Here is a 17,273-nt window from a genome sequence, read left to right as displayed (position 1 = left end):
CCTAACCTAACTTAATCTAACCTAACCTAATCATACACCTAACTTTTTGCCTGTCTCTCACCTAACCTAAGTTAACCTAAGTGAAGCGTACGTAGGTTAACCTAACCTAACTTAACCTAACCGACCTTAATCTATCCCAACCTAACCTACCCATACTCACCGGAACAGGTTAGGTGTCGTCTCGTTGTGTATGTGTTGTCTCGGTGGGTTAGTCGTCTCTCTCTGTGTGTGTGTGCGCACGTAACCTCGTCTGATGTGAATTTCAACCATTCAGGCTGGTGGGCTAAGACCCCAAGTCTGAGCTAGTAAATTTCCACCATTCAGGCTGGTGGAATATGACCCTAATTCTGATCTAGTGAATTTCCACCATTCAGGCTGGTGGACTGAGACCCCAATTTTGAGCTAGTGGATTTCCACCATTCAGGCTGGTGGACTATGACCCCAAGTCTGAGCTAGTGAATTTCCACCGTTCAGGCTGGTGGACTGGTACCCCAATTCTGAGCTGGTGGACTAAGACCCCAATTTTCCAACTCTTGCATTTCATGACAGAAATTCAAAATGAACTTCGAAAAATCAAGAGAATGTAACTGTGAGAAGGTAACGCACAGCAAGTCACTACTGAAATAATCCAACTCTCGCATTTCACGACAGAAATTCAAAATGAAATTTGGAAAATTAAGACAATGTAACTGTGATATGGTAGTTTTCGTGTGTGCTCATAAGTTTTCGTGAGTGTGTGTGTGTCTGTTTTTGTGCGTGTGTGTCAGTGTTTGTGTGTGTGTGTGTATGTTTTTGTTACTGTTTTTTTTTGTTTTTGTGTGAATTTTTTTTATTGTGTTTGTGTTATATTTTGTGTGTGTGTGTGTTTTTGTGTGCGAGTGTGTTTTTTTTTTTGTGTGTGTGTGTGTGTGTGTGTGTGTATTAGTGGTTTTTTGTTTTATGTTGTGTGTGTGTGTGTGTGTGTATTTTTGTGAGTGTATGTGTAATTTTGTTTGTGTGAGTGTTTAATTTTGTGTTTGTCTAATCTCTTGTGCTTGTAAGTTTTTAAGTGTGTGTGTTAGTTTTCGTGTGTGTGTGTATAAGTTTTTGTGTGCATGTAAGTTTTAGTGTGAATGTGTAAGTTTTTGTGTGTGTGTTTTTGTGTGTGTGTGTGTGTGTAAGTTTTTGTGTGTGTAAGTTATTGCGTGTGGATATAAGTTTTTTGTGTGTTTGTGTAAGTGTGTGTGTGTTTTTTTTTTTTTGTTTGTGTGTTTTTGTGGTTGTGTGTTATTGTTTTTTTTTTTGTGTATGTGTAACTTTGTGTGTGTGTGTGTGTGTGTGTGTGTGTGTGTGTGTATTAGTGTTTGTTATTAATTTTTTGTGTGTTTTTTTATTTGTTCTTGTGTGTGTGTGGATTTTTTGTGTGTGTGTGTGTGTGTGTGTAAGTTTTTGTGTGTGTGTGTGTGAGTTTTTTTTGTGTTCATGTGTAAGTTTTTGTGTGTGTGTGTGTTTTTTTTTGTTTGTTTGTGTGTGTATGTGTTTTTTTTTTTTTGTTTTTTGTTTTGTGTGTGTGTGTGTGTGTGTGTAAGTTTTTTTGTGCGTGTAAGTATTTGTGTGAATGTAAGTTTTAGTGTGAATGTGTAAGTTTTGTGTGTGTGTGTGTGAGTGTGTGTCTGTGAGTTTGTGTGTGTGTGTGTGTGTGTTTAAGTTTGTGTCTGTGTGTGTGTGTGAGTTTTGTAGTGTGTGTGTAAGTTTTATTGTGTGTGTGTCTAAGTTTTAATGTTATTGTTTAAGTTTTTGTGTGTGTGTGTAAGTTTTGTAGTGTGTGTGTTTTTGTTTTGTGTTTGTGTGTTTGGGTGTGTGTTTGTTATTTTGTTTGCGTGTGTGTGTGTGTGTTTTTTTGTGTTCATGTTTTAGTTTGTGTGTGTGTGTGTGTGTGTGTGTGTGTGTGTGTGTGTGTAAGTTTTTTTATGTGTTTAATTTGTTGCGTGTGTGTGTGTGTGTTTTCGTGTGTGTGTGTGTGTTTGTTTTGTGTGTGTGTGTATTTTTGTGTGTTATTTTTAGTTTTTGTGTGTTTGTTAGTTTTGGAGTGAATGTGTAAGTTTTTGTGTGTGTGTGTGTGTGTGTGTGTGTTTTAGTGTTTGTGTGTGTATTTTTTTGCGTGTGTGTGTAAGTTTTCGTGTTTGTGTTTTAGTTTGTGTGTGTGTGTGTGTGTGTGTGTGTGTGTGTTAGTTTTTTTGAATTTGTGTGTTAGTTTTTTTTTTGTGTTCATGTGTTATTTTTTGTGTGCGTGGGTGTGTGTGTGTTTTTGTTTTTGTGTGTTTGTTTTTTTTTGTGTGTGTGTGTGAGTTTTTGTGTGTGTTTGTGTTTTTTTTGTTTTGTGTGTGTGTGTGTGTGTTTTTGTTTGTGTGTGAATGTATGTTTGTGCGTGAATTTTTGTTTTCGTGTGCATGTGTTAGTTTTTGTGTGTGTGTGTGTGTGTTAGTTTTTTTGTGTGTGTGTAAGTTTCGTCATGTGTGTGTAAGTTTTTGTGTGTGTGTGTAAGTTTTCATGTGTGTGTGTGTGTAAGTTTTTGTGTCTTCTAATGTGAATTTCAACCATTCAGGCTGGTGGACTAAGACCCCAATTCTGAGCTAGTGAATTTCCGCCATTCGGGCTGGTGGACTAAGACCCTAATTCTGAGCAAGTGAATTTCCACCATTCAGGCTGTTTGACTTAGACCCTTATTTTGAGATAGTGTATTTCCACCATTCTGGCTGGTGGACTAAGACCCAAATTCTGAGCTAGTGAATTTCCACCATTCAGGCTGGTGGACTGGGACCCTAATACTGAGCTGGTGGACTAAGACCCTAATTTTCCAACTCTTGCATTTCATGACCGAAATTCAAAATGAACAAGCCTGAAATAGCAAACTAGTCATCCCAAACTATTGGTTTCAGACAACAAACACCAATGATGGACTAAGAATCCTAGCTCTGAAAATTTCAAATAGCAAACTACACATCCCAAATCGTAATTTTCTGACAACACACACCTATGAGAGGCTATGAAACCTAGCTAATAAAAGCCGGAAATAGCAAATTAACCATCTCAAATCACAAGTTTCAGACAGCACTCACCTATGATCGGCTAAGAAATCCAGCTCGGAAAAGTCAAAAAATAGCAACCCACACATCCCAAATCATATGTTTCAGACAACACAAACCTATGAAAGACTAAGAAATCTAGCTTAGAAAAGCCCGAAATAGTAATTTACATATCCCAAATCCTAGGTTTCAGACAACACTCACCTAAGAACGGCTAAGAAACATAGCTCTGAAAAGTCAAAAATAACAAACTAGTCATCCCAAACTATAGGTTTCAGACAACAAACACCTATGAAAGGCTAAGAAATTCATCTCAGAAAATTCAAAATTAGCAACCCACCCATCCCAAATCATATGTTTCAGACAACACCCACCTATGAAAGACTAATAAATCCCTCTCATAAAAGCCATAAATAGTAATTTACAAATCCCAAATCAAAGGTTTCAGACATCATTCACCTATGAAATACTAAGAAACCTTAGCTAAGAAAATCCTGAAATATAGAACCTACTCAACCCAAACTAGAAGTTTCAGACAACAAACGCATATGACGGACTAAGAATCATAGCTCTGAAAAGTTCAAATAGCAAACTAGACATCCCAAATCATAAGTTTCAGACAACACACACCTATGAAAAGCTAATAAATCTAGCTCAGAAAAGACAAAAATAGCAAACCACTCATCCCAATCATAGGTTTCAGTCAACACACACCTAGGAAAGGCTAATAAATCCAGCTCAGAAAAGTCAAAAATAGCAAACTACGTATCTCAAATCATAGGTTTCAGTCAGCACACACTAACGAAAGACTAAGAAACCTAGCTCAGAAAAGTCGAAAATAGCAAACTACTCATCCCAAACTATAGGTTTCAGACAACATTCACCTACGAAATACTAGAAAACCATAGCTCAGAAAAGTCTGAAATAGCAAACTACACGTCCCAAATCATAATTTTCTGACAACACATACCTATGAAAGGCTAAGAAACCTAGCTCAGAAAAGTCGAAAATAGCAAACTACACATCCCAAATCATAGGTTTCAGACATCACACACCTATGAAAGACTAAGAAATTCAACTCAGAAAAGCCCGAAATAGTAATTTACATATCCCAAATCATAAGTTTCAGACAGCATTCACCTACGAAATACTAAGAAACCTTTAGCTCAGAAAAGTCTGAAATAGCCAACTACTCATCCCAAACTCGAAGTTTCAGACAACAAACACCTATGAGTGACTAAGAATCCTAGCTATGAAAAGTCCAAAAAGCAAACTATACCTCCCAAATCATAACTTTCTGAAAGGACACACATATGAAAGGCTAAGAAATCTAGCTCAGAAAAGTCAGAAATAGCAAATTAACCATCCCATATCATAGGTTTCAGTCAACACACACCTACGAATGGCTAAGAAATCCTGCTCAGAAAAGTCAAAAAATAGCAACCCACACATCCCAAATCATAGGTTTCAGACATCAAACACCTATGAAAGACTAATAAATCCAACTCATAAAAGCCCGAAATAGTAATTTACATATCCCAAATCATAAGTTTCAGACAGCATTCACCTACGAAATACTAAGAAATCTAACTCAGAAAAGCCCGAAATAGTAATTTACATATCCCAAATCATAGGTTTCAGACAGTAGTCACCTACGAAATACTAAGAAACCATAGCTCAGAAAAGTCTGAAATAGCCAATTACTCATCCCAAACTCGAAGTTTCAGACAACAAACACCTATGAGTGACTAAAAATCCTAGCTCTGAAAAGTCCAAAAAGCAAACTATACCTCCCAAATCATAATTTTCTGAAAGGACACACCTATGAAAGACTAAGAAATCTAGCTCAGAAAAGTCAAAAAATATCAACCCACACACCCCCAAATCATAGGTTTCAGACATCACACACCTACTAAAGACTAAGAAATCCGGTTATGAAAAGTCAGAAATAGCAACTCACACATCCCAAATCATAGGTTTCAGACACCACACACCTATGAACGGCTAAGAAACCTAGCTCAGAAAAGTCAGAAATAGCAAATTACATATCCCAAATCATAGGTTTCAGACAACAAACACCTATGAAAGGCTAAGAAATCCAGCTCAGAAAGGTCAAAAGTAGCAATCCATCCACCCCAAACTATAGTTTTCAGACAACAAACACCTATGAAAGGCTAAGAAATCCAGCTCAGAAAGGTCAAAAGTAGCAATCCACCCATCCCAAATCATAGGTTTCATAGAACACACGCCTATGAAAGACTAAGAAATCCAGCTCAGAAATGTCAAAAATAGCAAACTACATACCCCAAATCATCGGTTTCAGTCAACACACATCAACGAAAGACTAAGACACCTAGCTCAGAAAAGTCAAAAATAGCAAACTATTCATCCCAAACTATTGGTTTCAGACAACATTCACCTACGAAATACTAGAAAACCTTAGCTCAGAAAAGCCTGAAATAGCAAACTATACATCCCAAATCATAATTTTCTGACAACGCATACCTATGAAAGGCTAGGAAATCCAGCTCAGAAAAGTCGAAAATAGCAAACTACACATCCCAAATCATAGGTTTCAGACATCACACACCTATGAAAGACTAAGAAATCCAACTCAGAAAAGTCAAAAATAACAAACTACATATCCCAAATCATAAGTTTCACTCAACACACATCAACGAAAGGCTAAGAAACCTAGCTCATAAAAGCCTGAAATAGCAAACTACTCATCCCAAACTATTGGTTTCAGACAACATTCACCTAGGAAATACTAGGAAACCTTAGCTCAGAAAAGCCTGAAGTAGCAAACTACACATCCCAAATCCTAGGTTTCAGACAACACACCTCATCGAATGATGGGTGCACGGGAGAGCCTTTGAGGGTCTGTGTGTCCCTTGAGGGTCGGTGGTCCGGGGGGAGCTCGGGGGGACCTTTGGGGATCGGGGTAGGGGCGTTGGGGGTCCGGGGATGGCATGTGGGGGTCTGGGTAGGCCTGTGGGGCGCCGGGATGGTCTTTGAGTGCCTGGGGGACATTTGGGGACCGTTGGAGGGCCTTTGGGACCCCGTTGGTCTTTTGGGAGCTCGATGGGCCTTTGGGGACCGGTGGATGGCCTTTGGGGCACAGGGAGGGCCTTTGTGAGCCTGTGGGACATTGGGGGACCGGGGGAGGGCCTTTGGGACCCCGTTGGTCCTTTGGGAGCCCTGGGGGGCCTTTGAGGACCAGGGGAGGGCCTTTGGGGCAGTTGGGGGCCGGTGGAGGGCCTTTGGGACCCCGTTGGTCCTTTGGGAGCTCGATGGGCCTTTGGGGACCGGAGGAGGGCCTTTGGGGGCACAGGGAGGGCCTTTGGAGCACAGGGATGGTCTTTGGGGGTCCGGGGGGGGGGGACAGTTGGGAGCCTGGGGGCCTGGGGATGGCCTTTGGGGGTCTGGGTGGGTCTTTGGGGGCGCCGGTGGCCCTTTGGGAGTTTGGGGGGCTTTGAGGACCGGGGGCTTCCTTCGGGGTTGGGGTAGGAGGATTGGGACCCTTTGGGGTTGGGTTAGAGGACCTCACAACACTGTTCAAATGAAACTTGTGTATTATAACGACCACACTCAAAACCTCCTCCAAAATCTCTTCAAAATCTTCTTTTAAAATGTCTCTATCTGTTTCGCCGAAATAGTTCCATAACCTGTCTAAAACGGTTTCGCCCAAATAATCCCTAAACGTAAATTCAGCGTGTTCCTTTGTTATTGGCATCTCTGTGCTAACGCATTTCAAATTAATATGAAACCTTCTCGCGCGCTAAAACAATTCATCGCTAAGATGTTTCTTGCCTAATTGTTTCCATGGCCTGTGGTTATTAATATCCTTTGGAGTTCGACCAGTAGAACTGTTCCCGAGGCAAAGACATTAATGATTTTGGATCTATTCCTGGAAAAATGTTTCTAGGTGAAAATTTTTAAAGTCTGACAGATGATGTCATTGATTGATTGATCTGTCAAGAAAGGAAAATTAATTTGTTGTTTCTAAGGGGAATTATTGATTCACGATAGGTGAATTGAGGTCGACATCACAGGTGTTCTGACTCGTGACAGCACCACGTGGTTTATGGTTTTCCAAGTGAGAAAGTTCCTGTTTTTCAAATTCTCACTAACAAAAACCATAAAAACATACAAAAATGTGACAAAGTTCCTGTTTTTCAAATTCTCACTGACAAAAACCATAAAAACAGACATAAATGTGACAAAATTCATGGTTTTTCAAGTGAGAAAATTCCTGTTTTTTCATTCTCACTGAGAAAACCATAAACCACGTGGTGCTGTCACGAGCTCATGACCCCTCTCTACTTGCATTTTGACTGCCTCTACTGATGTGACCTTAAATCCCCAGCTGGTTTGTACTGGCAACACAAATTTTTCAGAAATTAATGAATAAAAAGCAAAAATTCATCTAAACTTTAAACAAAACTTAAAGAAAATATGGAATACTCGACTTGAATTACTCTCAAGATGAGTTCGCTTAGTATGGAATGGCCCACAATAGAGTAAGAACACAGAGAAAAAGGAAATTTACCGTCCAAGACTTTTGTATTAAAAAGGGGCTTTCATTCCATTGGTATATTCTTCTGACGTGATTTTGTAAACAAACCATATTATTCCTTACTTGCTGAGAGGAAAATAGCTCCACCTTTTCAAACCCAGGATAACTAATGCCTCAGTCTAAATAGTTCTGAGCAAAGTATAATCACCTACAGAACAAGTACTGACAAAACCTATCCTCTCCACACAAAAAAGTGACCCTTTGTCCGCGTCTCCGGAGACCTACCTATGCGAACATGGCAACTATATACCGTAGTTACACAATTCAATACAACTTTCCCGGTCACTCGTCGCCTGAATCACGCTCTAGCATAATTTATTGGCTCGTAGCAAAGTACTTTGGCTCGGAGCGATTAAGTAGTACAGCACTTTGTGTCTAGAGGTGCTGAGGTACGCGGGGTCACTTTTGGAGAGTTTTGTCAATACTTGTTCCGTAGGTGATTATACTTTGGTTCTGAGTTAACTGGAATAGATTAACTATATTAATCTAGGCAGAGAAGGAAATGCAATTTCTGGAGAGATAAATAACTACGCATTTTCAAAACTAGAGTAAATTTTTCTTTTTTTACACAATTTAGCTATGAAAAAAGTGAATACATTACTTGATGCTTTTTTTATGCTCCTTTCAAATATGATAATTCCTTCCGGGGGAAACGCTTTTTGAGCCCTTAATGGGGCCCTAAAAGGTGACTTATTAATAGTTTTTAGATTAAGATGTAAACTCAAAAATTAGTTTAAACAAAATGTTTGTTTACTTTTTTCGTTTCCTATTGTCAGATTACTGCAAGCTTTATGACGCAGAAAACGCGCTCTATTCTTAAGACGTCAGGAAAACGTCTGATATTTTAGAAGAATGTCTATAAATTCAATTTTTGTCGAATAAGATTTCTATAAATCCGTGCCTTTGGAGTATATTACTTTGAAATAACAGATTTATAAACAAATAGTATATTATCCACCACTTTTTAAAGCCATATCTAGTGACAGTCACTTTTTTGTTTGATGACAAAAATTGACCAACTTTTGGTGCTCTTTAAGGGCTAAAAATGAAATTTACACCGGAAGTGATTATTATATTTGCAAAGGACGTTAAAAAACGCATCAAGTGAACTATTTACTTTCTTTCTAGCTAAATTATGTAAAATGGCAATTTTCTAAGGGAAAATATACAAAACTTGATTTATTCTTTTGCAAGAAATATTAGGCCCTTGAAAATATGAAAACTTAGTGATTTTTTGCAAGTACATTATATGTCTCTCTGTGCTAGGAATAACAGAAAAAGTTATTGAAAGACAGTGCCAAAGTGCAGAATGACCTGAGGAGCAATTTTTTTCTTGCGATGGGTTTTTTATATTTATTTCAAGTGAAAAAAAAAAAAATCAGTTTCCCAAGAAGGTATAAAGTAGAGTCTCTTACCTAGTGACGGTAAGAGATAATAGGTAACTCAAAGGGAGACTAAGGCAACAGACCTGAGCGCCAAATAGGATAGTGATATTTCATTAAAGCCTGTAAAAGAGAAGGTGATGACCTCTATCGAATTTAGACACGAAAGTCAAACTTACGAAACAGGATTGCCATGAACACTCATTTCTTTTTCAACAATCCCCGTGGAAACGTTCAGTAAATACACACTTCCGTTTTTCCCACCAGCAGCTACGAAATGATGGGACTGATCTTCACTTTTCCTCTCAGTTTTTGGACATGCTCTAATGACTCGACTAGAAGAGGTCATGTCCCCAATCATCCCAGTAGGTAGTAAACGGTAGTTGAACTGAAGAGGAGAACATAAAATTTGAAATGAACATAAAACACGTATAACTGCTATTCTTTTTAATTTACTCAAAAACCTTGTATTAAACAGACTTGAACTTAAGCAATGTTTAGTTTCTGATTCCCTTCCCGATACAAAGTGGGAAATTTATCTCGCTTTCTATCCCTCTCTCTCTCCCTCTTTCTCTCTTCCTCTTTCTCTCTCCCTCTTTTTCTCTCCCTTTTTCTCTCTCCATCTCTCTTTTACTCTCTCTCCGTCTCTCTCTCTCTCCCTCTCTCTTTCTCTCCCACTGTGTTTCTCTCGCTCTCTCTTTATCTCCCTCCCTCTTTCTCTCTCTTTCTATCCCTCACTCTTTCTCTCCCTCGCGCACTCTCTCTTTTCTCTCCTCTTCAGTTTTTTTGTTGCTTTTAATTCTGGCTGCTTCTCTTCTTTTTCTTCTGTAAAAAAGTATGTATATTTATCCTCAGTAAATTCCTCAGTTTCATTCCTCTTCTTCAAAAGCTACAAGCATAAATACACCAAAGAAGCTTTTCAAAATAATGACTAATGTCACATTTAAAGGTTTAAATTAATTACCAAGCAAGCTGAATAGTATTAAATAAAGAGGAATATCATAACATAAAAAAAAACAGAAAGCACCATTTATGTGACAGGGGTTACCAACCCCTCCCCCAACCACCTTATTATTAAATTTCCTGTGCGGTTCGTACAGAACTTTTAATAATGTAACAATCTGTTGACAATTTTATTACATTCGAGTAAAAACTGAACTGCTTGAAATATGTTTTTACTTAAAACAAAATACAGTCAACTCTTCATTATTTGCAGTGCTGAGTGGTATGGCAACAGTGGATAAGCAATTGTCCGAGTAATCCACAATAGAGCAAAGTAGCCCAAATAGAACACAAACATACTTTTGTACGTTTTATTTACATTAATTATTAGATTACTATTAGATTATTACGATTTACCTTTGGGTACCCGACTGACTGACCAGGGTTGCCAACTGAAAACGTTGTAAACGTGCGACAAAGCAAGCCGAAAAAGTGCTTTTTCTACCTAAAAAGTGCGACAAGTCGTGCTTTTGCCGCAGAAAAGTGCAAGCCTGATTTCTGTGTTCACTGATTTCTGTGACCAGACTTTTTGGAACCCAGTGATTAAAATCAATCTTTTAAATGTTAAACATAATATATTATACCATATATTAAACAGATCATATATTAAGCAGACAAGAAAAGTCACTAGTTTAAACAAAACGGAGGAAATTTACCTTTTCTTCCTCTCTGATAAGATTTTTATTGCTGGCTTCAAAACAGCTTCTTGTTTTGATCATAGAACGCATAATAGCGTTGCCTAAGTAAACAGCGATATGAGCACAATGTATAATTTTTTTTTGTTTGTTCTTTTTTTAGACCAAGGCATTTCATATCATAAGCAGAACAATAGCGCTGCCAAAGTAAAAACGATGTTGGCCTTTTGTATTATTTATCTTTTGAACCCGGGCACTTCATGCCGAAGGAATTGTCGTAGAAACTTCGAAAAGAGCTCATTCGATTAGAAATTAGAAGGGCTTGTGCCCTTTTTAGTAGTCAAAAGCCATCGGAGGAAAACTAACACCCCTTTCACACCCACGATTTCCCAAAACACATCCAATCAAAATTTTGACATAGCCATTTATTCAACGTAGTTGAAAGGTCCGGAAATTATGTCTTTGAGGATGACACTCCCCCCAGAGCCCTCAGGGCGAGGGTTGTAAATTATAACCTGGGGGCAAATAAGGTTTTTTTTATAAAAAGCGTTGCCGTAAAAACTTCAAAAAGGGCTCACCCAATTGGAAACTGAAAGGGCTAGTGCCTTTCTTAATAGTCGAAAGTGATTGGAGGACAACTAACCCCCCTTTTACGTCCACCACTTCCGCGAACATATCCAATAATAATATTGAGATAGTCATTTTGTTCAACGTAACTGAAAAGTCCTGAAATTATGTTTTTGAGGATGACAAACCCTCCACAGCCCCCAAGGCATAGGTTGTAAGATGCCATGGGGGCATATAAGGTTTTTATAGAAAGTGTTGTCATCGAAACTTGAAAAATGGTTCATTCAATTGGGAAATGAGAGGGCTAGTGCCTTTATTAATAGTCAAAAACGATCGGAGGATGAATGCCCTCCTCCCACACCCATCAGTTCCCCAAACACTTCCGATAAACATTTTGATATAGCCATTTTGTTAAACGTAGTTGCAGGGTCCGGAAATTATGTTTTCGAGTATGCCAACCCCTCCCCACAGCCCTTAGGGCTAAGATTGTAAGTTATGCCCTGTGGACATACAAGGCGTTTATACAAAGCCTTGTCATATAAACTTCAAAAAGGGCTCATTCGAGCGAAAATTGAGAGCGTTATTGCCCTTTTTAATAGTCGAAAGTAATCGGAGGGAGGATCACCCCCCACGCCCATCTTGTCCCCAAATATTTCCGATCAATATTTTGATATGGCCATTTTGTTCAACGTAATTGAAAGGTCTGGTAATTTTTTTTAGGATGACAACCCTCTCCCCCATAGCCCTCAGGAAAAGGGTCGTAAGTTATGCCCATGGGGCATATAAGGTTTTTGTAGAAAGTGTTGTCGTAGAAGCTTCAAAAAAGGGTCATTCGATTGGAAATTGCCTTTTGGATTAGTGCCTTTTTTATTAGTCAACAGTGATCAGAGGGCAAATGACCCCCCCCCCCTCCCACACCCATCCTTTCCCCAAACACTTCCAATCAAAATTTTGATGTAGCCATTTTGTTCAACGTATTTGAATAAGTCTGGTAATTATGTCTTTGAGGATAAAAAAAATCCCTCCAGCCCTCAGGAGGAGGGTTATAAGTTATGCCCTGGGGGCATATAAAAAGCGTTTTATAGAAAACGTGGTCATACAAACTTCGGAGGGGGCTCATTGAATTGGTAATCAGAAAATCTAGTGCTATTTTTAAAAGTCAAAGTGATCGGAGGGCAGCTTCCCTCCCCCCACACACACACAAGTCGGATTGTCCCGAAATGCATCTAATAGAAATTTTGAGGTCATTCTATTCAAAATAGTTTAATATTATATAACAAGGCTTTTGGGGTTGGAACAAACCCCAGAGATAAGGGGCAAGGGTTGTAAGTTATACCCAGGGGGTATTTAGGGTTTTTATGGAAGGAATGGTTGTTTAACTTTAGAAGAGGCGCATTTGGTTGAAAATTGGATAGTTCTAGGCCTTTTTAAGCCTCAACGTTGATGGGCGGCATTTAAACCCCCCCCCCCCTCTTCTACAACCAATCCTTTCACCAAACGGTGCGATGGCAATTTTGTTTAAACTAGTCCAAACAATGTAAAACAATGTCTTCACGAAGGGCTTTAAGTTATGCCCTGGGGTTATATAAGGTTTTTATGGAATGGGTGGTCGTATTAAATTCAGATGGGTCCCATTTGATTTTAAATTGGAAGTTATAGTGCCCTTTTTAAGAGTCAAAGTGATTTTAGAGAAACTTACCCTCTACACCCACCATTGCCCAAACAAATATCCAAACAAAGTTTTGAGACATCAATTTTTTCAGCATTGTTAAAAGGTTCAGTAATTATGCGTAGCAATAGTTGTAGTAGCAGTAGTAGCATTAGTATTTGTATGCAAATAACACCATTATTTTCATCATTCCCTTCAAGACACGATGAAATTTTTAACTTAATAACGTCAACTGGTTCTGAAGCATCGCTGATACGTCCTCTTGACAACCTATATGGGCATAGAGTGTTTCGATTTATTTCAATACAGGTACAATATTGCCCAACATTTTTTACTTAATATCCTTAGGTTTATTAGTTGTAGTAGCACCAGTTCATGGTAGTAGTCTTGGCTTTAGTAGTAGTAGCAGTAGCTGTAGGAGTGAAAGTATTAGTATTATGATGCAAATATTGTCTTTTGGTAAGTTCAACAATCCCCCACGACAAGCGTTGCAAGTTTTAATTTCACACACGAAACTTTTTCTAAGATATTGCTGATATGCCCTTTTGAAAACCTGCATACGGATGGCAGGTTGTCATCCGTACAACAGAAACATTCTCAGAATATTTCACCTTCATGCCTTCATAAGTTGTGGATTTTGAGCTAGCCAGAAGACACTGTGTGTCTTCTGGCTATACAGAGTATAATTTCTGTTCGTTTTAACTTTTAATGTCGCTCCTTACTTTCAGTTTAAAAAACCTGTTTTTTTATTTAATTTCTGATCGTTTTTTAGTTAATGCAGCTTTTATTTTGGCTCACTGTCACTGAATAAGTAAACAAAATTTGCGTAAAAATTTTACTTTTCTTTTGCTAAATGGATGTCTCTAAATTTGGTTATGACGTAATTTACAAATTAACTTACATAACTAACTTCTATATTCGTATATTTTTCTTCTGGCAAAAAATACAAATTTGCATATTTTTGCAGTTACGAGCTTGAAACCTATGTAACCTATTGAAACCTATAATAGGGTTTTCTGATACGCTGAATCTGAAAGAGTGGTTTTCACTAAAATTGTTTCCCTTGTAGGAGATGTTTCCCCCCTCTTCCAAAAATCGGTTAAATTTTCTCAGGATCTTAGCCTTTGATGAGTACTACTGAACTTAATAAAATTTATATATTTATAATCATAATTATAAACCCATTATTTTTATACATTTCTTGAAAAAAAAATTCCGTTTTTAAAATTTTTGATTACTATTGAGCCGTATCGCTTGTTTTTTTTTTTTTTTTTTTTTTTTTCGTATATTTTATTACGTATATGAGGGGGTTCTCCCCTTAGTCAATACCACGCTCTTTACGTTAAAAGTTAAAAAAAATTTAATTCACAAACCCCTGAATCACAAAGGCCTTTTAATTAGAATAGATACCTATTTTCAAACCACTAAAAAAAACTGTCGCTAAACCCGCGAGGTATTTCCGGGGGGCCAAACCCCCTCATATACGTTATAATTTCTGTTCGTTTTAAGTTCTAATTTTGCTTCTTATTTTCAGTTGAAAAAAACTTGTTTTTTTTTAATTTAATTTCTGATCGTTTTTTAAATAATGCTTGGAAATCCGGCGCCCCCTTCATAGAAATGTCCCTTACCCCAAAGAAACATCCTCCACGGAAAGATTCTCCCGAGTAACCCCCTCCTCCAGCCCCACCCTCCAGAAAAAAAATCCTTCCTGAAAATGTCTGTATACTTCCCAATAACCAATAAAAATGCTGGCAAGTCCGGCGCCCCCTTCATGGCAATTTCCCTTACCTCATGAAAACTTCCTTCATGGACAGATCCTCCAACATAACCCCCGACCCACCCACCCCCCACTACCAGAAAAAACCCTCCTGATAACTTCTGTATACTTCCCAATAACCAATACTATATGTCAACATTGGGTAAAGCTCAAACTTTTAGACCTCCCCCCAGGGACTTCGGGGGATTAAGTAATCCTAAAAGACATAGTTATCACACTTTCGACCACACTGAACAAAATTACCATCTCATAATTTTAATAAAGTGACTTTGGGAAAAAAATGAGCGTGGGAAGGGATATAGTTGCCCTCCATTTTTTGGTCACTTAAAAAGGGCACTAGAACTTTTAATTTCCCGTTCCAATGAGCCCTCTCATGATATTCTAGGACCACTGGGTCGATAATATCACCTCTGGGAAAAAACCAAAAAAAAACAACAAAAAAACAAAAAAATAAACAAACACGCATCCATGATCTTTCTTCTGGCAAAAAATACAAAGTTTCACATTTTTGCAGAAAGGTGCTTGAAACCTCTACAGTAGGGTTCTCTGATACGCTGAATATGATTACAGTTCGTTACCACGAACTGTTTGATTGTAACTAACGACACTAATGGCATTAAGTTGAAACTTTAAGGGAATGTTTAGGAGGAGTTTCAATTAAACGAAAAACATATATGCATGCAGGTATTAAAAAAGCACATAAGCACTATAGGGCATATAAAGACAAAGGCAGAATGCTCTATCATAGCTAGCAATATTATTGATAATTTAAAGGAGCTAATTTGATTGAAAATTAAAAGTTCTAGTGCCTTCTTAAGAGTCGAAAATTATTGTAGGGCAATCAGCCCTCCTCTTTAGCTCACAATTTTCCAGGCACTTCCAATCAAAATTTTAAGACAGCCATTTTGTTCAGCATAGCTGAGTGGTTTAGTAACTATATCTCTAGGGTTATTGGTTAAGGCAACCCCCCACAGTTATGTAATTTGCTGATTATGCTTAAAAAACTAAATATTGCTTTAAAATTAAATCAAAACACACTGCTTGTATACTGGTTGCCAATAAGATATCTCAGCAATATATCAAGAACGACTGACGGTATTAATTTAAAATTTTCGGGGCTACTTCTATTACTACTTCTGCTTTTAAAATTTTACTAAATGAAAAGAGTGTAGTTGTATCCAGGCTGTGAAAGAGCATAGATATAATTTTTGGGGAATGGGATTAACTTTTATTTATCAGGTCAACTAGAGGATGTATATGACTAAATTAATCACTACTATTCGTGTAATGTTCAAAGTTGTTAAAAATTACTGAAAATGTTTCTCTAGCATATAAATAGCTAATCTGTAAATTCTTAAAGGAACACCGGACAGATTCAAACTATTATTTTCTTTTTCATTGAAAAATACTATGTCAATATAAAGTGAACAGAAATTAATTTAAAAAAAAAATATTCCACAAAACAAGTTTTTCAAAAAAAAAGTGAAGAACTCCATTAAGCCAAAAATGAACAAAATTAGAATCAAACAATCTACCAAGCATACAACTACCACAAATCAGTATCAGTAAAAAACCCAAAAAGAACGGAAATTAATATGAGTAGGGTTCAATACCCCTATGCTTTCTAAAAGCCAGAATATAATTTGTACTTTACTGAAAAAATTCTTTTAAATGTTTTCACTTTTATAACTTTAAGAAATCATAAATTAATTAAGACTTTAAGGAATAAATATGTACTTTAAACAGACAATGCACATTTTTTTCAGTAAACTGATTTGAATTCTTTTCAGTAAAGTGCAAATTATATTCTAGCTTTTAGAAAACATATGGTTTTTTGAACCCTACTCATATTAATTTCTGCTCGTTTGAGTTTGACTCTGTTATTTACTTTAATTTCTGTCGTTTTGGGTTTCATTTATTTATTGATAACGATTTGTGGTAGTTGTATGCTTGGTATATTGTTTGATTCTATTTTTGTTCATTTTTGGTTTAATGGAGTTCTTTACTTTTTTGAAAAACTTATGTTGTGGAAAAAGTTCTTTCAATTAACAAAAGAAGACGTCGTAAAAACATTGAAAGGGACTCTTTCGATTGGAAATTGTAAATTCCAGTGCCCTTTTTAATAGTTGAAAGTGATTGGAGGAAATCCAGCCCCCCCCCCCCCGACGCTCATCATTTCCCCAAATGCATCCAATCAAAAATTTCATATAGCCATTTTGTTCAGCGTAGTTGAAAGGTCAATTAATGACGCCTTTGAAGATGACAACCCTCCTCCCAAAGCCCTTAGGTAAGGGCTATAAGTTATGCCCCAGGGGCATGAGAGGTTTTATGGAATGGGTGGTCGTATAAAACTCAGAGGGGGCTCATTGGATTGTAAATCAGGAGTTCTAGCGTTCTTTTGATAGTCGAAAGGGATTGGAGGGCAACCAGACCCACCTCCTCCACCACCCATCATTTCTCCAAACAACTATTGAAACTTCTGAGATAGCCATTTTGTTAAGTATATTTAAAAGATCTGGTATTTATGCCTTTTGGGATGAAATCCCCCCTCACGGCCCTACCGGCAAGGGCTAACAGCTTTAGTAGTTGCCCATTAT

General features: G+C 37.6%; 1 protein-coding gene across 1 annotated transcript in view; it reads right to left on the bottom strand.

Moving 5' to 3' along the window:
- LOC148952798 (WD repeat-containing protein 11-like) overlaps positions 1 to 17,273 on the bottom strand; it is a 311,667-nt gene that overhangs the window by 52,467 nt on the left and 241,927 nt on the right. The window contains exon 10 of the mRNA XM_089087426.1: positions 9,206 to 9,414. Coding sequence (XP_088943552.1) covers positions 9,206 to 9,414 — 209 coding nt within the window. The remainder of the gene's footprint in view (positions 1 to 9,205; positions 9,415 to 17,273) is intronic.

This window comes from Artemia sp. Qi Xiang Cuo, chromosome 4, assembly GCF_049724085.1.
Source record: "Artemia sp. Qi Xiang Cuo chromosome 4, ASM4972408v1, whole genome shotgun sequence".
Taxonomy (NCBI): Eukaryota; Metazoa; Arthropoda; class Branchiopoda; order Anostraca; family Artemiidae; genus Artemia; species Artemia sp. Qi Xiang Cuo.
This window is presented reverse-complemented; position numbering and strand designations above follow the sequence as displayed.